The following is a 25871-nucleotide window of genomic DNA, read 5'->3' as shown; positions in this document are numbered from 1 at the left end:
ACTAAATTTTTCACGTTTTCGACGACATACTAAAATATGACTAAATTTTCACGTTTTCGACGACATGCTATACTATGACTAAATTTTTCACGTTTTGGACGACATACTAAACTATGACTAAATTTTCACGTTTTGGACATCATACTAAACTATGACTAAATTTTTCACGTTTTGGACGTCATGCTATACTATGACTAAATTTTTCACGTTTTGGACGACATGCTATACTATAACTAAATTTTCACGTTTTGGACGACATACTATACTATGACTAAATTTTTCACGTTTTGGACATCATACTAAACTATGACTAAATTTTTCACGTTTTGGACGTCATGCTATACTATGACTAAATTTTCACGTTTTGGACGACATACTATACTATGACTAAATTTTTCACGTTTTGGACATCATACTAAACTATGACTAAATTTTCACGTTTTGGACGACATACTAAACTATGACTAAATTTTTCACGTTTTGGACATCATACTAAACTATGACTAAATTTTTCACGTTTTGGACGTCATGCTATACTATGACTAAATTTTCACGTTTTGGACGACATACTATACTATGACTAAATTTTTCACGTTTTGGACATCATACTAAACTATGACTAAATTTTCACGTTTTGGACGACATACTAAACTATGACTAAATTTTTCACGTTTTGGACGACATACTAAACTATGACTAAATTTTCACGTTTTGGACTAAATTTTTCACGTTTTGGACGACATGCTATACTATGACTAAATTTTCACGTTTTGGACGACATACTAAACTATGACTAAATTTTTCACGTTTTGGACATCATACTAAACTATGACTAAATTTTTCACGTTTTGGACGTCATGCTATACTATGACTAAATTTTTCACGTTTTCGACGACATACTAAACTATGACTAAATTTTCACGTTTTCGACGACATGCTATACTATGACTAAATTTTTCACGTTTTGGACATCATACTAATCTATGACTAAATTTTTCACGTTTTGGACATCATACTAAACTATGACTAAATTTTTCAAGTTTTGGACGTCATGCTATACTATGACTAAATTTTTCACGTTTTGGATGACATACTATACTATGACTAAATTTTCACGTTTTGGACGACATGCTATACTATGACTAAATTTTCACGACTATGACAGATTCAATGACACAGTATTGTGAGTTTAAATGTTACTCACAGAAGACAATTATCTTTATTAACATACATCATAGCACTTTTAATAATGCGGTGGTAAATTATTGGGGTCGGTATCATTACGACCCCAATAGAACATTGTAATGTCGACTGAACTGTCCCAGTCTTCATGAAAGTCCTGAGCAGTCCTACATGATTCAGGTCCAGTTATTCACCGGTCCTCTGATGAACAGATGCATTTAAATGTTGGAGCATAGAAGCTCTACAGAACTTGAGCAGCAGCATTGTAGTATTCATGACACTTACAAAATAAGAAACTTTAATCTATGGTGATTTCCATACCAACATATTTGACATTAATTGCATGCAGTCCAATTAGTAAAATGTTTTCTTAGGAAATCCAGCAGATTGCATCAGCAGAAAAACTCCTCCAGGAAGGTTTCATCCCTCAAGAGAAAAAAATAGTTTAAATAGCAGCAAATAATGCAAAATGTGAGATTTAAAATGTTTTTAGTGGGAACTTTTTATTCTCTTTTCTGGCAGGCCGGTAAATCAGACGCACAAGCTGCTTTTAATCGATCTGATTGTTGTGCTAACAGGAGTTAGCCTAGCAGCAGAAGAGTAGCAGTACTTCAGCATGTCTTTAGTCAAGTAAAAAAGTATTTGGTAAAAAATTCTACTCAAATACTGAGTAACTGATCAAATTATCAATGATTTCATATTTGAAATTTTTGGTATTTTAAGGAACAAAAATGATAATTCATACAAGTAAAAGAAAAATAACAAAAATCAGGTAAAACAAAATGTGTCAAAATCCGTTTCAATGGGTAGAAAACTCAGAAAGTTTACTGAAGTAAGACTGGAGATACTTCAGAATAAAGTTACTGGAGTAAATATACAGTATCTGGTTACTACCCAACTCTGCCCATCAGTGAAGCTAAACATGTTGCTAACGCTAATGTTAGCATCTACAGTACATTTCTAAAGAAGCTAATCGAATGATCAGGACTTCTTGAAACACAAACTGTTGCCGTATTAACAGCTTGTTCGCAGCTCCTGATGTTTGTTTTCCTGTTCTCCAGGGTAAAGAGGCCACCGTGGAGCCCTGGGAGGACACCAACTTCCATCTCTACAAAGTCATCGACCGTTTCGGATTTGTCCAGTAAGAACCTCCCTCCGCCCCCTGCTGTGTTTGGATTTGTCCGGTCCACAGCAGCTCAGAGTGTCTGTGGTTTCTGCTCCTCATAAACAGCACAGTGTTGGAGTTTTATATATAGGCTGGCGCACGCTGGCAGGAAACGTTCTGGTTAGCCGTAATCACAGTGCAGCTGTGTTGGGACAGAGCGCCGCGATCCAGACCTCACTGTGGGAGACGGACAGGAGAGAAGAAACTCAGTTACAGACCAATCCTGAGGTGGAAAACGATTAAGGCTGGATGCAATAAAAAGTCAACATTTTTCCTCTAAAGGCTTTTAAAAGAAATGTTTTATGTAATAAAGATGATTCAGTTTCAACATGAATAAAACTTCTTGTCTCACTGCAAAAACAATTTACCAAATATTTTTGTTCTAGTTTCTAATTAAAATGTGTTGAAATATCAGAAACAAAACTAAATTACAAGCAACTTCTCAGCAAGATATACAAGCAGGTCAATAATCTTTAATATTGATTTTATTATTAATTTACTCATTCCATAATTTACTCTGGCACTTTTTCACTTATAACATGGAAAAAATATCTTGATATAAGTGATTTTATAAGTACTTTCGTCTTAGTTTTGTCTGATTTCAAATGACTTGGATGTTTGCACTAACTCACAAAAACAACTTACCAAATCTTTATGGTCTAGTTTTTAGTCTAAATGTGTTGGTTACACTTTAAATAAGACCAAATTAATTTAAAAGCAACTATTCAGCAACATATAGGAGCTTGTTTTAAGTCAATAATTTATTAATATAAATTTTAAAAAGTCCTAGTTCCAATGGTACCAATAGGTTTTAATTATATTAAGGAATTATTTACTTAAAACAAACTCCCTTTATCTTGCTGAAGTTACTTTTAATTCGTCTTACTTCAAGAGCAAAAATACTAAATATTGTTTTTACAGTGCAACATTTACAGAATCTAAATAATCTCAAAAGGAGAAAATAATGGGGACGACTGATGACCGGACACAAGGAGGGGCAGATAGAAACGGTTGTGGCTGAATAAGCTGCATAGAAAGTTGAGTGGAAGGAAAAAGTGCACCAGCAACAGGGATAACTGTAGAATCCATCCAAGGATTTAATGGAGTCGGATTATTAAAAGCTGATCCAGACCAGGAGCTTCAAGCGTCTTACCTGGACTGAGGAGAACCAGAACCGGACTGTTGCTCAGCGGTCCAAACTCTGGAGGACCAGAACCAACGTCGCCGGAAGTCCAGAGTGAAGTTTCCAATCGGTGACCAGACCAGACTGCAGACCAGAACAGAACTGAGTTTTCAGACATTTAGAGTTAAAACCTGAAATGTTCTTCATTCGGTTCTGAAAACAAATGAATGTCTGATGGGTTTATCTGGACGGAAACTAACACAGATTAAAGGTCCGATCTGTTATTTCCTGTTTGTCTGATTCCCTCGCTCTGCGTCAAAGTGAAATATTTCAAACGCCGTCGCCGTGGAAACGCCTGCTTATCATTTCTGTTTGCTGTCTCCACAGTGAGAACGAACTGCCGTCATACGACTCGCTGGAGGAGAAGGTTGGTGACGCCTTTAGAGCTTCATCTTCACATTTACAGAACCAAACGGTTTCCTGTTGCTTTAGCAGCCGAGTTAAAGCAGCAGGTTGTTTTTATGACTCATTAAAAGCTGAAATGTTTTCCGGGTTTCATCAGAAAAGCAGTTTGTTTCTGTTAGACGTGATTCTCGTCTCGTCTGTTTCGCAGCAAAAACACCTGGAGGTGGAGCGGACCGCCAAGTGGCTGAAGATGCTGAAGAGCTGGGAGAAATACAAGAACAGCGAGAAGGTGGTTCTCAGGCGTGTCTGGTCGGGTTCTGCTGGTCCATCAACCAGAACCACCAAGTTCTGGTCCCAGTAACTGCTAGCAATATAAAAATATAAGTTTCTACAGATAAAGAGATGAATGGATGAACTGGTGGATGGATCCAGTATCCATTGTTGAACTAGTTCCTTCCAACAGGAAGCAGTTCCATATCAAGTTCATCAGATCAAAAACAATGTTCAGAAAGTTCATAGTTCATCTCTCCGACATGAACCGATTCTCATTTATTGATCTGAAGCAAAACATGAATTTTATTGCAATAAAATCAGTAAATTTGGGGAATTCCGTGATTTTTAAAAACTTGTTTATGACCAAAAGGAAACACAGGAGAACAGAAGTGAAATTTGGACCAACAGCGGTTAATTAGTGCTCTGACCTTTAACCCCGTAACTGAGAAGCAAAACTTAAAACTAGTTAGTTGAACAAAAAACAGGAAATTAGGTTTTTAGTGCTGTAGTAACGATGACTGAACCCCTTCATGACCAGCATCTTTAACACTTACTAGAGCAATCTGCTGCTGTTTATAACAGATTGTTAAACCTGCTTTACTTTTAGGAGCCACCAGATGGCGCAACATGACCTTTCTAGGCAGCCATTGATACTGAAGACGGCAGTTTATTTATTATTTACTGGTTCCTCTGCATCGTAACCTAAAATAATCACAAACATGAAGCTGAATCTTTCTAAAGTAAATCAGGAAGAGCCCAGATTTATTAATCCCAGGCGACACGCTCCTTCCTCCACCCTTTTTAGCATGAAAACATGCGACTGGCTCTCATCCATCAGTTTCCTGGAGGAAACGACCCACAGCTGATTTACGGCTCATTAACTTTCCACTCGTCCTCACGCCGCCTCAGGAAATCACCGCCGCTCCCCACAGAGGACTCGGCCCTCCTGCCGCCGGGGCACCGAGTCAGACACGTTTGGTTCGATTCGCAGGGAAACGAGACGCCTGAGAGAAGTTTTCCCTTCTTCAAATTAAACTAGGTGTCAAACGTTTGTGCTGATAAAGTTTTATCATTTTAAAGCTGACAAATATTTTCAGAGGTCAAAGGTCAACCCACCAGTCCACATTTACATAGTCATATGAAATATGGCGTCAATCAAATTTTTGTTTGTTTCGTTATAATTTTTAAGATTTAAAAGTTTCCACCTTCATTAACTAAAACAAAATTGATATTTCATGTAATAAAGCAATAACACATTCTCAAAGATCAATAAAATCTAATGAACATTTACTTTCTGTAAACAATTATTCTTTCATCTTCCAGTTTTTAGTAGAAAGAGAAAAACAATAAATCATGAAAAGGGAAATTATTGATTGAGTTTTAACTTATGTGATTGATTGATTATTGCAACAGGCCTGATTGATTGACACAAATTTTATTAGATTTTTAACACATCTGGAAACTTTAATAATACAGCGAACCCTCGCGATAACACAGTTCACCTTCACTGTTCTGCGTCCTGATTGGCTAAACAGTCTCCGCGCTTCTTCTCTACCTGTGTAACAATAACGTTACGGTATTTAAATATACATAATTCAGGTTGGCAAATTTTGGCAAATATTTTTGCCCAGAAGAAAAAAGAGCGACAACAACTACCGATAACTTTGTTGTTCTCTCAAAAAAACTCACCTGCACCTCAGGCTTCAGGAGAAAAAGCCAGTAGAGATCAGAGTCAGGCTGCAGCGTCACAGTCAGAGGATCAGAGAAACACCAGTCACAATTTGTCCTACTGTTCTTCATATTGATGATTAAAATCATTATTTTACTGTAGTTATTTGTAAGAAAGCGTTCTGTTTATAAAAAAAATGCTTAGGCCTGAAAACAGGCTTTGTTCTTTGGTTTCGATGTAGAGTATTTAATTATGCTGTATAATAATTGTAAAAAAATAAAGGCAACTGCTTCACGGATTTGGCCTATCGGGTTCTTTTAGGAACAGAACCCCACGAAAAACGAGGGTTCACTGCATCTTCAGAATTTTTACAGCGGCACAAACATTTAGCACCAGTTCTGTTTGATTTGAAGACGTGGCAGTTTGTAAAAACAGAATCTGTTTATCGGACAGTTTGCTCTGGTTTCCAGCTTATACACTGCAAAAACACTAAATCTTACCAAGTAATTTTAGTTTAATTTCTAGTGCAAACATCTTCGTACACTTGAAACAAGAAAACTAACTTTCAAGTTACTTTTCAGCTAAATACAGGAGCTTATTTTAAATAAGTGATTCCTTAATATTTAATTCCTTAAATATAAGTTCACTGGCAGATTATTTCACTTCTAACATGGAAAAATATCTTGGAATTAATAATCAGTATTAATGATTTATTTTAACAAGTCTCTATATTTTGCTGAAACTTGGTTGTATGTTTTGCTGCATTTTGAGTGAACTCTAAAATAAAAATCCTTGGTAACATTGTGAGTTTTTGCAGTGCAGAAATCCTAAATGTGTTTGTGGATTTTTGGTGAATCAGCATTTCTCTAAAAGCTGCTGATTCGCTCGCTGCATTAATTGGAGCAAACATCTTAATTGGTCTGAACTCCTCCGTCTCTCTCCTTCCTGCCGGCCGTCGCTCATCAGAGCAGAAACTCATTTCCAGTCTGAGCGGCTGCCGTTTAGCACTAACTGAACTCTGCCGCTCCTGCAGCTTTAAGGCGTGCTCTGCATGCAGACTCTGCTGGAGTTCATCCAGCCAGATGGTCGCAGGTTCACCTCAGCAGAACGTGCCGACATGCTGAGCGAGGATCTCTGGGCTCGATTATCATTCCTGGCAGATGCCAGATGCTCTGTTTACTCTGCTGTCGGCCTGCAGCGCTGCAGCCGCTTTTCTCCCGACTCTAACCGCTTATTTTCTCATCACAAACCATCCGAGCTGCAGCAGTAGAAGCATGTTAGCTGCTGTCTGAGCTGGATTACAGCACAACAGAGATCAGATAAAGACTAACAGTTTCACATCCGAGTCTGAAACATCAGGCCAATATTCATTAACTAGAGGCACAGAAATAAAATTATCTTATAAAGAATTAGAATTTATATTCCTGGGAATTATGAATAGATAAAAAAAATCCTCAAAATTTGATTTTAAAATGTGTTAAAGTTGTAGCTGAGTTAACCTAATCCTGATCAAATTAAGTTACAAAAGCCCATTTTTGTTCCAATATAAACTGATGGAATTTGATGATTTAAACAGAATCTCTAAACAGTTTGAATTTTAAAAACTGGTTTCTGAATTGAATCAATAAAAAGTGAAAGATTTGCATTTTTATCAGAAACAGTTTCATGTTTTTTTTATTTATTTCAGCTCCAAACTCGTTATGAACTGAAAAGTGCAGCAGATCAGAGAAGAGATGAGAGTAAATGTGTTAACATTAAGTCTGAAACGATGAAGTGCATTAATCATAGTTAGAATTGTTATTTAGTGATTGATGAATCGTTTACTGGAGTAAAAAGTCAAATTGCTGAAGAAAAAAACAAGACAGAGCAGAAATAAAGTCAGAAATGTAAAAAAAAATATATATATAAATTGTCATTAACCAGTTATTCCAAACAATAAATCCCAGATAAAAATGTTTGAGCTGCATCCTGTTCCAGAATGATTGAACGTTCACTAAATGAATGCTGTCATCACGTTTTACTCACTTCCCATTTAAAAAAGGGACTGAATTATTTGCTTATTTGCATCTATTATTGTATTTCTAATATTGTATAAAATATGTTTAAGTGGTTAAACATTTTTCTTTTAATCGTTCGATGATGTCATAGTTAATATTAGATCAATTTTACTTGTTTTATTCTTTCTAGACTTTGTCTTAAATTAGGAGGATTTTATTTTTTTAAATACAGATTGGGTTTGTTTAAGTTCTGAAGTTGCTTCCAGCTGAAAGACATTTAGTTTTCCTCCTGCAGCTCGTCAGGAGGATCTATAAGGGCGTTCCTCTGCAGCTCCGAGGGCAGGTGTGGTGCCTGCTGCTCGACATCCCCAGAATAAAAGAGGAGAAGAAAGACTTCTACGAGGTAAAGGCTCGACTTTTTGTTTCTGTTCTGCTACAAACTCATTAGAAAGTTTAGCTGCAGAGATTGATGCGTCGCTGCAGGGAGGACTGAACTTGTGGAAATAACCGATTTTATTTTCTCTGGTCTGCAGCAACAAACAACCAGAAGTTTTGCTTGTAGGAAGTCATGAGAGGAGCACAGTGAACGTTTTGGAGCAGATGCAAAGCATTTAAACAATTTAAAATCAAATTTTACTTGTGCAACAATTAACTAAGCATAGTAGTTAGAGTTTTTCTGAGAATGGATTTGTAAATCATTGATTCTCCAAAAAGTAAAAAGGGTTTTGTACATTTTTTGAGGAAAAAAGTCTCAGAAAATCAAGATTTTTGTCTCTTTTCAGATCAAATTTTGCTGTATTCAGCCGTAGGCCTGTCACAAAATCACCAACAAATCAATGAACCCTTTAAGTCCTAGACACAGCAACCGGTGATCCAGCCAAATCTGCAGTACCGTAATTCCACCACACTTTGTGCCGTCTGAAAAATTCCTGCAGTTTCTGAAAGGGGAGACATTCCAGCCAATCTTGGGTTATTACGGTAATTTCACCATGTTTAAATTACCGTAATTATTTAATTAAACCAGATCTTGGTGCACAAAACTGCTTTTGAGTAAAAGTCACTAAACGGATTGTTTCTGTTTAAAATTAAACCGAAAAAACTGTAAAAACTGCAGTTATAAAAATATTCCATCAAACGTTTTCTATTACAAGATCATTTTAATTTTTTTGTAATAATTTTGCCTTAATTAAAAGCAAAACATCTCTTATGTAATTTTTGAATTGTGCCATACTTTTGACCTCCCTGAAGATTCATGGGTTAGAATGGCCTAGTCAAAGTCTGAATGAGAATCTTTGGCTTTGAAAGCTGAACATCAGTCTAGATGATCGAATTTATTGGAGCCAAACCCTAAAAACACCTACAGAGGAACGAAGTTCTAAAAATGACTGAGTATAAAAGCATGCCGCACTTTTCAGTACAACATGAAAAGCCGTATCAGCTGATCTGCTTTGATTAAAGCTCCTGTTTTCAGAAGCAGCGTCTTTTTGTTCCTGATTCCACAGTGTGAGTAATAATCTCATTATGTCCACAGTGGGAGACACAAAGCTCGTCTTTCAGGACTTTTTCAGGTCATGAAAGACAGACGGCCTTTAATAAGAGCAGATTCTGGCTGTTCACATCCTCTGCTTCTATGGCAACAGCAGACGGTCCACTTCAAGCATCGGCCCTGCTGCTGCTTAAAGACACAGAGCAGGGAGAAGGCCTCTGCTAGCTTAACCTGCAGGTTTCTTCTCCTGCTGTGCAGAAGCTGAAGTCCCGGGCCAGAGCGCTGTCCCCCGACGTCCGGCAGATCGACCTGGACGTGAACAGAACCTACCGGGACCACATCATGTTCATGAACCGCTACGACGTCAAGTAAGAGCCGCCACCCGACTCAGCCGAGAGGAGGAGCAACTAGTTACATTTACTCAGTTACATCTACGAGACTAATGTCTTTTGAAAAAAATATCTTTTTGCTACGCTGTACTTTTTACTTTTACTTGAGTTATTTTATTTTGAAGTATCTATACTCTGAAAAATTCACCAGACACTCACCTCCAGTATTGTTAAAGTTTCATAAGTTTTTCATCAAAAGAAATACATTATGGAAATTTTTCTTTTCCCTGATTTTGTTATTTTTTGTTACGTATATGAATTATTGTAATTTTGGTCCTTAAAATACCAAAATTTGTAACGTTATAAAACGTATTTAAATCATGATTGTGTTTGGTTTCAGGCAGCAGGCGCTCTTCCATGTCCTCACAGCTTACTCCATGTACAACACGGTGAGTCCTTCTCCATCAAGCACCAACCAACTCCAGAGGCCTAAAAAGGGAATTACTGACGATTCTAAGTTTAACTTGTTACAAAAAAGTTTCATGTGTAAAAATTGTTTGCAGTAGCTACTTTTTCAACAGGTTAGATCCAGAGTTCCTAAACTTTTCCATGAAGTGGTCCCTCGAAAAAAAGATAAAGAAACATCAGCTTTTAGTTCGCAATTCAATAATTAATTCAAAATAAATGTTGCCTCATAATGTATGATTTTATATGGCCATGAGTTCAGTAGCGCAGAATATATTGTGACTTTATTCATCACTTTTTCCTCTTGATTATAAGAAAATATGTAACATCTTCTATTAATCACATTAAATGTAAATTTATTCCCACAGTTTTTTCCTCTGGTCTTTTTTTATTTCTTACTTGATGAATTTGACAGGCAGCCAATCAGAAAAAACACCTATATTAATTATTCAATCTGAAATTTTATGGAAAAACTTGGAAATTTCTGAGAGTGAAAAGTTGATAAATTTGTGAGAAATAAATTAAGAAATGTTGAGATTAAAAAATTTTCAAGAAAAAAAGGTCAACATTTTTTGACCAATGAAACTCGGAAATGTTCATTCATTTTGTTGCGATCTGGACTCAGACGTCATCAGATTGTTCCAGTATTCAGCGGTTTCATGTCGCTCTGCAGGAGGTCGGGTACTGCCAGGGCATGAGCCAGATCACGGCTCTGCTGCTCATCTACATGAACGAGGAAGACGCTTTCTGGGCTCTGGTCAAACTACTGTCGGGGCAGAAGCACGCCATGCACGGTAAAAACTGTTAAAGTTGTTTATTTTAAGTTTATAATGTTAGAACGGCGACTAATGAACCGGTTAGTGAGGATTCATAAAGCGCAGCCAGCAGGGGTGGAAACAATTAAACCGACTCCAGCTGAAATAACTTCACATAAATGCAGAAAGTTCACTGGATCTCTGGAGGCTGAGGGACTTCTCAGATGTTTCCAACTGTGATCAAAGATGCTGAGCTGCTAATTTATTGACATGTTTGTTATAAAACACGGCCTGCTGTGTCTCGGCCCTCAGGGTTCTTCATCCCTGGCTTCCCCAAGCTGATGCGCTACCAGGAGCACCACGACCGGATCCTGAAGAAGATGATGCCCAAACTGAAGCAGCATTTGGTGAGACACACGGCGGCTCCATAACAACCAGAGATGGTTAACCCATCAGCGCTCTGAACTGGTTTTACTGGTCCTGCAGGACAACCAGGAGGTTTTCACCAGCCTGTACACCATGAAGTGGTTCTTCCAGTGCTTCCTGGACAGAGTGAGTCCAGCTCCTCAGAATATAACCTCCTCTTTCTGCTACTTCTTCCCCATTACTAGTCTAGATGGATCTTTATCTCCACATACTGCACTTAAAGCAGCAGCATTTAACTTTTATAAAAACAACATTTTTCACATATTTGTTGAAATTGACACCAAGTCATGACAGTTTGGTATGAACAACATTTAGCTCCTCTGTCTTCTCCCAGCACTAACTGGAAACAACCAATCAGAGCCAGGAGGCGGGGCTTAGCGCCTCCAGCTTGTGATAAAGTTCTTGAAATAAATGTATTTTTATTATCCAATTCATTTAATGGGTTTGCACATACAATCTAGTAACATAATAAAAAGGATAATCAGTTGCTTTTAGAAAACTTCAGATTCTAAAAGCTGGTAAATTACAGGCTTCCAACCATCTTTATTTAAAAGTAATAATGTTAATGTTCAGATGCATTAAAGCTGCAGCTTTATTACCTTAAGAGCCTTTTACATTTAATCTATCAACCTATACCGAATCATAAAAATATAACTGCATGTGTTATGGGTGAATAATTGGCTGGAAACAACTGCATTAATTTAGTTTATTAGTTGCTGCATGAAGTTATTCTGTCATGTTTATTTACTGCAGCTGAATATTTAACTTCTTTTACTTAAGATTGATAAATTATCATCATTATGATCTTCTAATGAAGCTCTGATGATGTTTTAATTATAGTTTGTTATTTTTACATACAAGTTTTCTTTTATTCATTCATCAGTGATGTTCTGCTAAAGATTGCTTTCATAATTAAGTCAGAAGGAATCAATCTTCTTCCTGCTCTTAATTATAACCAGCAGCAACAGAAAAGAGAAAACTTATTATAGTTTATAAAGTTCTGGATGATTGAATATTGGTTCTGGTTTTGCTCTAAACAGTCACCAGTACAGATGAGAATCTTTAAATGTCTAATCAATTCGACTCAGAAACCAGTTTTTCTATTCAAACTGTTTAAAGAGTCTGTTTAAATTATGACTGACGAGAGGAAAAGAGATTAAAGCATCAAAATCCATCATTTTACGTTTAATCAGAATTAGGTTTAAAATTCTGTAACTTAAATTACCAGTATTAGCTTAGCAGCCTGACTTTTGGCATCGATTCCTGCAGCAGCGTCTTGACAGAAACACTGAGTTCCTTTAAATCTAGAAAAGCTCACCTGTTCAGTTGCTTTTGAACCATAATACAATGATCAACATATTTGATGCGTATTGATGATTTTAACGACGGTATGGACAAAATGTAATATTGTTACTGGTTCCACAACTGAATGATGTGTTTATGAGGTAAAGTTGATCTGCCTTGTTACTGAAAAGTGTTATACAAATAAACTCGACTGATTATCTGAAGTGCATTTATATTAAATCTTGAATAATCACAACATTCTCATGCTATACGGTGTCTGAGTCGACCTTCTACGGTAATGGGATATGAAGTACATTTACAAATAGGACTGACTAAGACATACGACTTAAATGCATTTTTAAATCAATTCTTAATTCCCAGGACTATAAATTGTGATTCTGTATAGAATCAAAGTTTTTCTGCTCCTCTGGTCGTCAGACAGAAACCTCTGATGTCTGGTTGTGTTTGTGTTCAGACTCCCTTCACTCTGACTCTCCGGATCTGGGACATCTACATCCTCGAGGGGGAGCGAGTGCTGCCCGCCATGTCCTACACCATCCTCAAACTGCACAAAAGTGAGTCCGCTAGCAACCCAAAGCTAACAGCTGGTGTGTGAACGTGCTAACTCAGGTGTGTGTGTGGCTGTAGAGCACCTGTTGAAGCTGTCCATGGAGGAGCTAGTGGAGTTCCTGCAGGTCACGTTAGCCAAAGATTTCTTCCTGGAGGACGACTTTGTGATCGAGCAGCTGCAGGCGTCCATGACGGAGCTGCGGCGGGCCAAGCTGGACTTCCCACCGCCAGGTACTGTAAACAACAATCAGACACGCTGGTTACCGGGTTTCCTGCTGTCTTAGCGTAGCAGTAGAGTGTTTCTTCCAGTTTCCTCGTTAATCTACTTCTCTTCCTCTCCTCCTAAACAATGTTAGCCAACAACAACAAAAGTGTGGCTGTGAGTGGCGGCCATATTCCCTCCTACAACAGTAACCGGTGGGCTATCCTGACTGGTCTTTCTTGTCCATGTCTCTATCCATCCGTCCCACAGTTCGTCCTGTCTGTCCAACAACACCTGGGTTCTTCCCTTCACAAACCTTTTCCCTCCAACATTGTGTTTTTTATTGTGGTGCTCATGTGGAAGCTCGCTTTTTTTGTCCTTTTTGATCCTCGTGTTGTACTTCAACTGTGAAGCTGTTGGTAATGTCTCCCTCTGGTGGATAATTTACGGTACTGAAAACAAAAACAACTATTTAGGCTACAGAACCGAAGCAAAAATGACCAGACATGTTACTAGTAGTGCTGTAACTAAATTAGTTTAGTAATCGATTATTCTGACAATCAGATTAAAAGTTGACACATTTATTGCACAAAATGCAATCATGTGGCATTTTTAGTAACTTTCAACTGGATGACTAACAATGCCATTTGAGGAGTTTGGAGAAAAACAGACAAAAGTGTTTTTATCTTAAATGCAGTTTTGGCTACCATTGCTTTTTTTTTTTTAAAGCAAATGGCATTTTTTGTCTGTAGACTCCAGTTAATGATTAATTGATTACTGAGCTAGTTGGTGATTAATTCAATAATTTTTTAATTAATTGTTCTGACTGGCTCCAAATAAAGTATAAATAATAAAGAATTAGTTCCTAATTAACTTAATTATCTTTGAACACGGTCGCTTTAATTTTAGTCAAACTAATAAATCCAGGTAAAAACTAAAACATAAAAAAAGCTAAAGATAAACATTAATGTTCGTAACTTTATAAAAGTTTTGTTACCAATTCTGCAAATAATCACCCAAGACACTTGCATTGTATCCTCAAGCACAAATTACTGCATTATTAGACGTTTTACGGTATTTTAATCAAACAGAAATGGTTAACTATGAAATCGGAACTATGAAGTACACTAATGTTTCCGTAAACAAATTTACAGAAAAAGTCTAAGAATAATATAGTGTTGCTATAAAATCATTAAAATCCATTGCAACGTTTAAATGTTAAATTTGCTTCTGAGTGTGAAGTATTTGCTTGTTATTTCTTCTTCTGCTGCCATTTAGGGCAGCATCTCTGGTGAGTGTGACAGATGGAAACTTCACCGCAGTTCATCCAAATGTGCTGCTAAATTAAGTCAAACAACTTTATTGAATTACCGAAATCAATCAATAGTAGATTCATCTTCTTCTTCTCTTCCAGCATTTCCCTTCAGGTGTCGCCACGGCCCATCATCTGTCTCCATTTAGTCCTCTTTCACCCATAAATCTCCTGTTTGTTCCCCTCAAAAACCTTCTACTGATTTAATCTCTCCTCTCAACATCTCAGTCTGGCCTCTCTGATTTTATTTCCCATCCCTTTGCCATGAGCTCTCCATCATTCCCGATCCTGCTCATCCTCGTCTTTCCCAAAGAAAACCTCAACATCTCAAGCTTTGCAGCCTCCATCCTGCTTCCAGCTCTAAACCAATCATCACTGGTCTTTGGACTGTTTTCTACACCTTTCATCACACTTGACACTTTCTCCATCCATCCCAACGTTTGCACTCTCGTCTTCCAGACTCTGTTTTACTCTGGACCTTGTGCCCGTCTCATTTACACACATGGCTTCTGTCTTGTAGCCACGGTTCATATCTCAGTATCATCTGCAAACATCATAATCCATCCCATTAGCCCCTCTATCACTAAAGGAAACAATCCCTGAAGCAGTCCCAGCTCTTTCACTCCTACAGCACACCTCACCGCTGTCTCACAGCTCTCATTCTCTGTCCCACCCCAGACCTCCTTGGCATCTTTTGTATTTTTTCTATAAATCTACAAAAACACAATGCAAGTCCCTTTGCCTTCTCTGTATTCTGCTTACAATGATCTAAAAGCAATGAACACTACTGTCATATTTTCACCAAAAATATTCTGTACAGCATTTCAAATACATACAAATTAATAAAACATGTACCTGTTATAAAGTAATTTACTATTTATCTTTGACCAGTTTAAATAAAGTATTTCAGGTTAAATGAATGAAACCTAGTGGAAGCAGAACAACATGGGAGCATAAATAATCTCTTCAATGAGAGAAACCTGAGTTCCTTTCCTGGATAACTGATACACCAATACATCCTAACATGCTCTTATCAGCATATATTAATATTTTATGTAGGTAGTACTTTCATAAAGAGCTGGTTGTACAGAACCAATCCTGGTGAAGTGGGTCGCTGCTGCTACTGTTTCATGTATGGAGTAAAATTTTCAGAGGCCACCCAGCGAAGTGGAATCCCCTAAATGGAAATTAAAACATATTTCTGATGTTATTTTTGTCGTCTGCTGTGAATTTGTTTAAGTCTCGTCTTGAATGTAACGCTCCTTCATTTTTACCTCGATGGCAGTGTTGTTGCATGAACTCATGACCCCGTTGTGACGTCACTACGCAGTGTGTTCAACCATCACTGTTCATTCAGGTTCCTGATGGAGGAATAATGTGAATCTGTTGTTCTTATGTTGCAGCTAATGAGGATGAGTTTCCTAAGAAGCCGTTGGGGCAGCTTCCTCCAGAGGTTGCAGAGCCGCAGATGAATCACGTGGGCAACGGTCAGAGCCACACGGAGCCAGCCGAGCCTCCGAGAGACTCCAGTCCGGTACCGGGACGCCAGCAGGACAGTCGGCCCCCGAGCCGGGCACGCAGGGACTCACTGGAGAAACCGTCCCGCCATCACAGGGCGGAGAAATGGGATGCCCACCCCAGGAGATCCAACGAGCTTCTGGACGAGCAACTAAAGCAGTCCGCCTCCACCACACCAGAGAGAGGAACCACTCCGTCATCAGCCCCCACCCCAATGCCCAGCCGCAGTCCTCAGAACCATGCCACCGCCAACCACAACTCCAACGCAGCCTCCAGTTCCCGTCAAATCATTGGCCCCCGCTGGGTCAAACCCTCCGAGACGAAGCTGGAAGCGGCCAAAGCCGCCGCAGCGCGAGAGACGCAGCAGAGCCGAGGGGCATCACCGGCTCCATCCAGCCCCAACGACGGCATTTATGCTCAACGACGACCCCGACCCAAAGTGTTCATCCCTGGCTCTGATCGGGGCTCCAATGCCTCCCAGTATGACAACGTACCAGGACTGTCAGAGCAGGATTTTGAGATTCTGGAGCTTGAGAAGCCTCCATCCAGAATGAGGGCCCCTCATAATGAGACTACCTTTACCGTACCAACACCACACCAGGCCAGCAACGTCGTCTCGGCCTCAACAGGCCCCAGGATGACCAAGCATCACCACCCCTCTCAGTTTCCACACAACAGTCCCCCAGGGTTACCTGCCGGCTACTCCGGGGCTCGGAGTCTGTACAACACCCCACTTCAACAGCCCTCTCCAGGAAGAACTACAACCGAAGTTCCCATCCTCCACCCAGGCTACAGTGTGAGCCTGGACCACCGAGGGGAGGACAAACTTTACAGAGACCCCAGATTTAATTCCCCCTCCAGCACGTCGTATAGGGAACTAGTGTACGCCACCACCCAGCGGCGGCCCAGCAACCTTTCTCCTGAGAAGTCGCTACAAAATAACTCGTTCGCCACCTACCGCAGACAGCCAGAGTCCACCCGAAACCTTCAGAGCAGCTCCACTCCAATCTACCTGCAGCAACTAACGTCAACCACACAAATTCAAACTTCTCTGGACTACAGATTCGAGGGAAATCCCCACTTCATGCCAGGAGGCAGGCCTCAGCCAATCGTAGATGGCTTCCAGTGGGAGCCAGACGATGAGCGCCCTCCTCAGTCCCCCGGTGGAATGCAACGTTCGCCCAGCTTCCAGCAAGCCCAAATGTCTCCAGTTCATGAGTTCACCTTCCCCCCCAACCCAGACGTTCTCCCTCACTACAGGACACAGTTCCAGGAGCAGCGGCAACAGCACCCCCAGCTGTTTGGTGGACCACACTACAGGCACGCATCAGAGGCTTTTGCCATGCAGGAGTCGATGCTGCTGTGATGTTAGGATAAAAGAAGAGGTGTAGTCACGGACACTGTGGTTAAGACGAGCAGAACTCGGTTCTGTTCCTGCTCTGTTGTTCTTTACATGTGAACAAAACGCTGGAAGACTCACCAGCCTCTGACATTTCTACTGATCGCTTTAAAAAACTGAAGATTTTATTTTATTTTTGGATGTAAATCATGAACAGAGGTTACAATATAAATATATACATATATATCTTTTAGAGTCTGATGATGTACAGTGGATTTTTGTGTTAATCTTGAGAGTAAAACTGATTTTTTTTAAATCTCTTACATCCAGGTATTTAAATCTGAGATTAATTCCCTCTGTTTGCTTCAGGATGATTTTATTAAGGACCAGGGAGCAGAACTGATCGAGTTCATTTCAATCATGGTGCAAACAGCAGGTTATGTTTGGTTTTTAGTGAGTCTTTGTTACAGTTCAGTAGTAATTTTCAATCATAATTAATGTTTAACGCATTTCTCTAATTAAAAAAACAGTTGTTTGTTTTTACACTTCAACCATAAATACTAAATTACATTAGGGCTATATAATAATATATAATTGAGTAACTAAACTGTTAGCATTAGGCACTCATTTTGGTTGCTCTAACAGCTACAGCGTCTGGATCAGGATGGAAACTTGTTTCAGATTAATTTCCAACCTTATGTTTTGTTCATGCCTGCTACCTTTTGACTACTGGACCGTGATCTAGAACACACTACATGTACCATGAACGTCATGCATTTCAACTATGAACTGACCACATTCCATTTTTTATTGTTCATTCTCTGGTGTAGATGCTTTTAAATAGCATTAAGCTGATTCTCATTGCAATTTCTAAGTTATATTTGCATTTTGTGAAACAGTTAAACAGCAGTTTCTTCTCACACTTTGTTTAATAAAAGCAGGTGGTGAAATTGACTCTTTGAATGCGTTTGTGCTTTAAATCTTACTCAAACTCTGTAGTTTATTCCTTAAAGAAAACCTGATTATTTGGGATTATTTGATTATTGTTTTAATGCCAGCTACTTTCTTAAATACATAATACAAAATACGGAAATATTCTTCACAAAAGATTGATTCGGTAATTTACAACCTTTTAAAACAATATATAATAGCCTGGATTAGGCATGTGGAAACATTTACATGCCCTACAATACAGAAAACCCAATAATAATTACATTTATTGAGCCTCGGTTATAAAATCTTTTAAAGTATTGTTAAAAACTTCTGAGCAGTAAGAAGTTTGACCCAAGTCAGCCAGTTCAAAGGCAACGCTAAATACTGAAAAGTATATAAACTTCTGATCTTAAAGGCATTAATAACTAAATCTCTAACAGATTATTTTACTCATTATTGGGGCATTTACCAATAATGTAGAAAGTAGAAATATTTTTGTGATTCTGATCTGAAACAATACAATTTTGATCTGATTTAACTTCAGACGGGAAGGAAAACTTGTAAACTTCAGCCAAAACGTTCTGTCATAATATTCCAACAGTTTAATGTGCATTTAATCAGCTTGTTATATTAGCGTTACTCAATAATGATGAGAAGGCTAAAAAAACTAAACTATAAAATTCACCAATAAGGAGCAGAAAACTATTTCTACATTTACTAAGTGTTTAAGTCATAAATATATTTCTGCTTTAGAAATGAAGTTGTGTAAATATGTAACAGGTGAGGTTTCTCTTACCTGTAGTAGAAAAATGTTTTATCACCGTCAGCTGGTTGGAAAGTTCAACAAATCCTCACAAATGGTGGAAGGATTGCAGTCGGCCTCCAGCTGATTGTGAGTCTTTCAGGAACATTTTCAAACACTAAAACCAATAGAACAAAAGAAAACAACATCAACTGATGTGAAATCACAAAGTTTACTCCGTCTTGGGCAGATTCGTACAACTAACAGCATCATAACTTAATATGAAAATATTGGCGGAATTCAGTTGTTCAATGTTAATATCTGCTTACATAGCGATGTGTCCCACTGATGCCAACATTTTTATTCCGATTCCTTTTTAAAATCAGTTTCATTAAAACCTGAGGGGATTTTAGCTTGCGCCACTCAAAGAACTTCTTTAATATCCAACAAGCTCAATATTCAAGTTTTAAGAGTTTTAGGTCAGCTAGTTTTAACTAGCCCGATCTCAAGGTTGTCTAGAGATGCTAACTGGAGCGGAATAGCCATTTGGCCGAACCAGATGCTTGACAAAAACAAAACACCACTTCATCACTGCCAGCTTCATAACAACCAATAACAGCAAGATAAAAGCGTTCTAAACCAAACCTGCTAAACAGTCAAAGGTTAAGAACAACTGACAACCAAAGAATATCTTCGATGTAAACGAATAAACAAAACTAGCATGGATGCTAACGGTCGGACATCCGTTAGCTTAACATTTTAATCACATTTTAATCTACAAACTGAAAACCTTTACATGTTAAAAGGTTAACGTAACACTTACCAGCTTTTAACAAGACTCTGAACTTGTTATATTTTTCACTGAAGTTTTTCTCTGGCTGATAACTTTTTTGTTTGGTACAGGTGTAGTAAGACTCAAGATGGCAACCGGAAGTGACATAAGCTTCCTCTACAAGTATTGTTTTTTCTTTCTCGGTATTTTTTTTACATACTTTTAATTTATATAACTATACAAATAGCACATTTTGTTTCTATTTACTTATTCATTAATTAAATGTATCATCATTTACTTATTTACAGAAAGATAACTATTTTCAGGTTCTTGGACTTTCACTTGGTAACATTGACTTAATATTGTTAAATGTTTACTTCACCCCTCCATTTTAATTTTTTTTTAAATTAAGTTCTTGCAAGAAATTGAAATGATAAAAAATGCACAAATCACAATCCACATATTTAATAACGACAGTAGGAAAATGTTGTTGCTAAAAAAATTTTTATTCTGAATTACAGTCTAACTTACAATACTTACAGGAACAGCTGCATAAAATTGCACAGACACACCAGAAACAAATATTATAATTATAAATTAAATATATTAAAGCATAAGCATACTACAGTTATGTCATATAAAGTATTGTTCTGAATATGCCACTGATTAGTGTCACAACATTCAGCAGCCCTCAGGCTTTTGTGATTTTTGGAATCAGAAAACTACTGCTACCAAACTTTTACTGATTATTCTGCTGTTAAACATTACGGAAGTTTTTATTTATTTTCATCATGAATCAAACTTTGATAGTACAGAAAACCGTCAAATCAAGATAAACTATGATTTGTCTTTCAAGTAGCAACATGAATGTAAAACTTCTACAAAAGCATCAATAGTGGGTTGTTTCTGCAGCTCTTAGGGCACAATATGGTTCTGAAGTTCAGTCTGGGCAAAACAGATGTAATGTTTGGGTGAAATTAAAAAAAGATTTAAACTTAGCTCTTTATCATGCTGCAAATTGCTCCAATAGGTAATTTCAATTAGTGACCAAAGATCACTCTATACTAATAAAGATGTTTACTAAGACATAACCTCTCCCAGAGTGGGTCAGTCATGAACTTTCTCAGGTTTATGGCTCCACACAGGTTTGCGTTTCTCTAAGAAGGCCTGGATCCCCTCCTGTCCATCTCTCAGAGCCAGGTTGTCCACCATCACCTTGGAGGCAGTGGCATATGCTGCGTCTCTGCCTTGAGCCATTTGTCTATAAAAGAACCAGAAACACAAGAAATAAATGCAATATTTTGTGTCAGGTATTCACTGCAAACCATTAATAATAGCATACCTTTGGAATGTGGCCTTGCCAAGAGCTACAACAGGTCGACTGGACTGACACACTCGCTGGGCGATGGCTAATGTCTTCTCCTCCAACCGCTCCTCTGGCACCACCTTGCTAATCAGGCCATGCAACAGGGCATCATGGGCTGAGATAGGAGACCCTGTCAGCAGCATCTCCATGGCAACCTGTTTACAAAAACAAAGTGATAAGAGTTTGATAGAGGACTTTAATGACTGTCGGTGATTTTCTGTTGACCAACAAAATAGCAGAAAGAAAGGTGCTCAAGGTTCTCACCATTACTATACCAAGTAAATATTTTAAGTAGCACAAATAATTTAAAATATGACATTTTAAATTATTTCCCCAATACTACTTTGATTCTTGAGTTATAATGCATAACATTCATTGTGAATAAACAGCCACCAGGTGGCGCATGTATCAGGTGAAAAAAATTTGTCATCAGCTACACCAGGAAAAATGTTGCCAGGTCCAGTAAGAACTTCTGGGATAAATCCTAAACCTGCTGAATACCTCAAAAGTGAAACAAAACCACTTTTATCTCAGCAGAATCCCTTCAGTTCGTACCGTAATAAAAGTTTTGAAAAGTGTCGGTACCTTTCTTGGCACCGCTCTGCCCACGGCCACCGCCGGCGTCGAGCAGAACAGACCCACGTTGACGCCCGGAGTGGCAAAGGTGGATTTCTCGGTCGCAACTGCAATGTCACAACTGGCAACCAGCTGGCAACCGGCTGCTGTGGCAACGCCGTTCACCATGGCGATCACTGGAATAGGGAGGTCTTGTATCAGAGTCATCACCTAAAACACAAAAATTACTAACAGCTGAGGTTATGAACACCTGAAGCCTTGTTCCATGCCTATACTAAACTCCAATCCAACAGGTATTTTATGTCAGAAATGTTTAAAATAAGAGAAATATTGACAATTTCAGTGCTTGCTTATCTGATGTAAGGATTTATTTCCCAACTGGAACATGTTTTGACTCTTCAGCTGGAGTTTCAGTCCCATCCCAGACACAAACTGACCTCTGAGCAGGTTTGAAACACCTTGGTGTGGTATTCTCGGCCCTGCGTGGACGTCAGCTCCTTCAGGTCGTGTCCCGACGAGAACACCGGACCTTTGGCTGAAACAAGCAGCGCAAACGTAGGACCAACTGCTTCCTGTCTCTAATATGAACGAGTAATTAAAAACAGACCTGATATGATGATGACTCTGAGATCTTCGCCGTCAACGTCAGTCAGGATGTTTTCTCGGAGGGTATCCAGCATGGACAAGGACAGAGCGTTCCTCTTCTTAGGGTTGTTTAAAATGATCCTCCTGGTAGAAATGTAGCTTTTTAACACATTAGAAAATATTTTAAAGAACATTTGTCACAATAATATTCTCTTAAACTGATACTTTTTTATTGTTCTCATACCACCATGTGTGTACCGTACATTTAGTCAACTTTAATTTACTTTATTTTATAAATTATTGACAATTATTTCTGGACATTGTTCACTATTTGAAATGTTTCTTCCTGAGGTTCTTAATTTATTACTGTATTTTAGTCTTATAATTAAGTTTTTTATTACTTTGTAATTACAATTAGTTCAGTGACAGTTTGTGTTATGTTTAGTTTGTTTATATCCAGAAAATGTTATAGTTACAAATAAACCTTTAAAAATAATAAACAGTCGGCTCTTTGCTTTCCTTTTTTATCGACTGTCAGCAGCAGCCGTTGGATCAATGATCAGTTCACACTACCCAACTGGGTTCAGAGTCATGTTTGCTTAACTGGCTGAAGTCGGGTTGATTCTCCTCTCACACAACTGATGCAAACCTTCCCAGGCTGGGAATCGGGGTAAAATCGGGTCAAACTTGTCATGTCCAAGTCGAAGTCCAATTCGGATTGGACTTTATTGAGATAAATATGCATTCTTATGCATATAACTGGGTCTATTTTCCTTGTAGAAACTAAACAAAGTAAATTTAATTTAAATGTGTTTAATCGGGAATGAGGTACAGAGGCCTGCAGGTAGACGGCAGCAGATTCAGGGCCAATTTCTTTCAGAGGTTGTCATGGTGATAAACTACTCTGCAGCCACTTCAGCATAATATTGTATTTTTACTGTTTATGTCTACTCATTATTGCCCTGCGACAGACTGGCGACCTGTCCAGGGTGTACCCCGCCTCCCGCCTGGAACGTAGCTGGAGATGGGCACCAGCAACCCTCCCGACCCCATTAGGGACAAGGGTGAACAGAAAGTGGATGGATGGATGGATGTCTACTCATTACAGATACCATTATGTATTGAAATATTTCAACATGTTTTTAGTTTTAAATACAAATTAAAATTTTACATTGCTACATTAAGATTGTCTGAATCCAAGACATTTATATTGATTCAACCCTGACAATTAAAACTAAAACGGGAATTTATTATTCCAGTTTTTGTAATTTTGTATAAACTCAAAAAAAAGTAATTTATGTAATTTAGTTTTTTTGAGGATATTGAGGTTTTTCTAATCCATAATAAATTTCGAACCTGGAAATCTCTGTTACTTCTACTGAAGTAAAAGTAAGCTGTTCACACCAATAATAAAGCTAAATGTCTTGATTTACTACAACAAGGCGATAATGACCGCGTAATATTTCAGCCGAATTTCCACTGAGACCCATTAAGATGTTCTGGTTCAGTTTGTGGACCACAGAAAGCATCTCTCTTTACTGAATCCTCAGTTTCTCCTTAAATGATCTGTTTCTACATGAGGGTTCGGGTTGGTGAAGCGACGTGTTTTTAATGGCAGCACCTGATTCCGTGCTTCTGTTCCCTCAGAGTCAGCGGTTCCGGTTCCGACTGGGAGTAACACCGAGAAGCGGACAGCAGCGGTATCCTCCTGCTGACCTGAAACACAGAAACGCCTCCACACAACAAACTGCGAGCCATTTTACAACCTTCTTTTCACTACTTCCGGCTTATGACGTCAGGAATGACATGCGCTGTCCGTGGTCAAACAAACCCGGTCTGCGCATGTACAGAAACCAGAAATTGACAGAAAAAAACATAAAAACAGGAGAACAAATGATTTTTCTGCTAAAATATTTATTGTAGTCATAAATTAATCAGCTGCTCTCTCTATTATGCCTGATTTCATTTCATATTTAAAACAATAAAAAACATAAAATTACTTGCAAACATTTCTCATGATTTTCAACATAATCAGCAGTAACAGTTTTTTCCCTTGTCCTGACTGATTTAAAAAATAATAGTAAAACCCACATATTCCTTCAAACTATTAAATTTGATTTCACAGATAATTCCAAGTTATAGCACATTGTTGTTGCGCAACACCCCCACCCCCTCCTTACTGTCTCTACTCTCTCACTCTCGTACTTCCTCTTCTGAGAGGGGAGATGTGGTACCAGCTCTCCGTCTAACGGGTCCGTTGAGTTTCCTAAATCTGCTGGGATTTACCCTGTCCAGAACTGAAGTAAACTCTGTTTAAGCTGGTTTCGAGAAACGATTCGCCTGGTTATCTGACGGCCTACATCCAGGTGTCCCACCCTTCTTCCCCCTGTGAATTAGCCAGACTGAGCAGCCTACAGCCAACTAGTTTCACAGAGCACACCTGTTAACGGTCGCTCGTTCTCTATTTTACAACTTGCATTTGTTATTGAACCAGGTAGGTTTTAGTGACTCGGGCGAGTCCCAAGGATGAGGTTTTAAATATGGGCTACCAGCAACCTAAAAACATTTTCCACCTCTTCCTCTCCAGAATCAAACATCACAGCTATTTTACAACCATCAAAGAACTTTAAGGCGACTCATTAACTGAATGTCCACAACATCTTTTAGATTTTCTTTATGCTAAATATTTTATTAGTAAGGCATTTTTGCAAGGGTCAGTACAGCTTAATTCAGTAGCAGAAATAATCAAATAAGTAAAATCAATCATCTAGTCTATCTTTCCCTACTGCTGACACTGAGAACTAAAAAAGGGAACCTTTGAGAGAGACGGACGGAGCCTGGCGCCTCGAACCCCAGACCTGGCACGACGACGAAGAAGGTGCGGCAGCAGGAGGAAGATGTTGATCGGCGAAGGCCAGGATCTCTGTAGGTCTGATGAGCCTCCTCTCCGCATGGATGCTGAGGTCACACAGGACTTGGTGCTGGCAGGAAAAAAGGCACCAGTTCTTCTTCCTTGTCTTTGTCTTCATCTTTGTCTTTGGGGTCAGAACCCAGCCGATGAGAGAAGTGCGATTCGAAGCCACAGATTGTGGGCCAGACGGGTTGGTCTCCATGTGCAGGACAGTCTCCGGCTCCGTGGCCCCGGCTCTTCTTCAGCTGCAGAGTTCTTTGTCCATCTCGATCTTGGCTCGAAGCTGCCCGGAGGATCCAACAAAAGGTTCCTCTTTTGCACCCACCTTATATAGGGTTCATCTGTCTGCTTAGACAGATGATCTCATATCCGTCACTGTCTTAAGAGACATCATGTCATGATGTCTGTGCCAATGTCTCAGGGCTGCTCAACCTCCTGTTTCCATATAAGGTGCTGATCATCTCTGCTCTCCTGTTAGTTCCCCTT

At 38.8% G+C, this 25871-nt stretch overlaps 2 protein-coding genes across 4 annotated transcripts; one reads left to right on the top strand and one right to left on the bottom strand.

The window, feature by feature from the left end:
- Positions 1–2223: 2223 nt before the first annotated feature.
- Positions 2224–18454, top strand: LOC114160813 (USP6 N-terminal-like protein). Its single transcript, XM_028043634.1, has 12 exons — positions 2224–2323; positions 3858–3897; positions 4084–4164; positions 8110–8217; positions 9559–9668; positions 10030–10078; positions 10768–10888; positions 11162–11256; positions 11336–11401; positions 13035–13134; positions 13208–13360; positions 16047–18454. Exons 3-12 carry the CDS (start codon positions 4126–4128, stop codon positions 17525–17527), a joined length of 2322 nt encoding a protein of 773 aa, XP_027899435.1. The 5' UTR covers positions 2224–2323; positions 3858–3897; positions 4084–4125; the 3' UTR covers positions 17528–18454.
- On the bottom strand, positions 13230–24622 carry echdc3 (enoyl CoA hydratase domain containing 3). Of its 3 annotated transcripts, XR_003598861.1 has the most exons (8): positions 24096–24622; positions 22497–22618; positions 22327–22424; positions 21899–22099; positions 21290–21468; positions 21040–21208; positions 19230–19353; positions 13230–13363 (listed from the first exon to the last, which is right to left on the bottom strand). XR_003598861.1 is itself a non-coding variant. In XM_028043636.1 (6 exons), exons 1-6 carry the CDS (start codon positions 24230–24232, stop codon positions 21055–21057), a joined length of 891 nt encoding a protein of 296 aa, XP_027899437.1. In that variant the 5' UTR covers positions 24233–24622; the 3' UTR covers positions 20397–21054. The 3 variants fall into 3 exon arrangements, 2 of the variants coding, with proteins under 2 accessions (XP_027899437.1, XP_027899438.1); XM_028043636.1 differs by lacking the exons at positions 13230–13363; positions 19230–19353 and having other exon boundaries at positions 20397–21208; XM_028043637.1 differs by lacking the exons at positions 13230–13363; positions 19230–19353; positions 22327–22424 and having other exon boundaries at positions 20397–21208; positions 21899–22065.
- Between the last annotated feature and the right edge of the window lie 1249 nt (positions 24623–25871).

The sequence above is a fragment of the Xiphophorus couchianus genome, chromosome 17 (assembly GCF_001444195.1).
Source record: "Xiphophorus couchianus chromosome 17, X_couchianus-1.0, whole genome shotgun sequence".
NCBI classification, from domain to species: domain Eukaryota; kingdom Metazoa; phylum Chordata; class Actinopteri; order Cyprinodontiformes; family Poeciliidae; genus Xiphophorus; species Xiphophorus couchianus.
The sequence above is the reverse complement of the archived record's forward strand: the minus strand, read 5'-3'. Positions and strand labels throughout refer to the sequence as shown.

Excerpts from the sequence above, each read along its gene's own strand:
- LOC114160813 (XM_028043634.1), top strand. The coding sequence starts at position 4,126 with ATGCTGAAGAGCTGGGAGAAATACAAGAACAGCGAGAAG. Across the intron at positions 8,218-9,558 it reads AGAAGAAAGACTTCTACGAG|AAGCTGAAGTCCCGGGCCAG; the intron begins GTAAAGGCTCGA and ends CCTGCTGTGCAG. Across the intron at positions 13,361-16,046 it reads GCTGGACTTCCCACCGCCAG|CTAATGAGGATGAGTTTCCT; the intron begins GTACTGTAAACA and ends CTTATGTTGCAG.
- echdc3 (XM_028043636.1), bottom strand. The coding sequence starts at position 24,232 with ATGGCTCGCAGTTTGTTGTGTGGAGGCGTTTCTGTGTTTCAGGTCAGC. Across the intron at positions 22,425-22,496 it reads CAGAGTCATCATCATATCAG|CCAAAGGTCCGGTGTTCTCG; the intron begins GTCTGTTTTTAA and ends TGCTTGTTTCAG. Across the intron at positions 22,100-22,326 it reads TGTTTCAAACCTGCTCAGAG|GTGATGACTCTGATACAAGA; the intron begins GTCAGTTTGTGT and ends TTTGTGTTTTAG.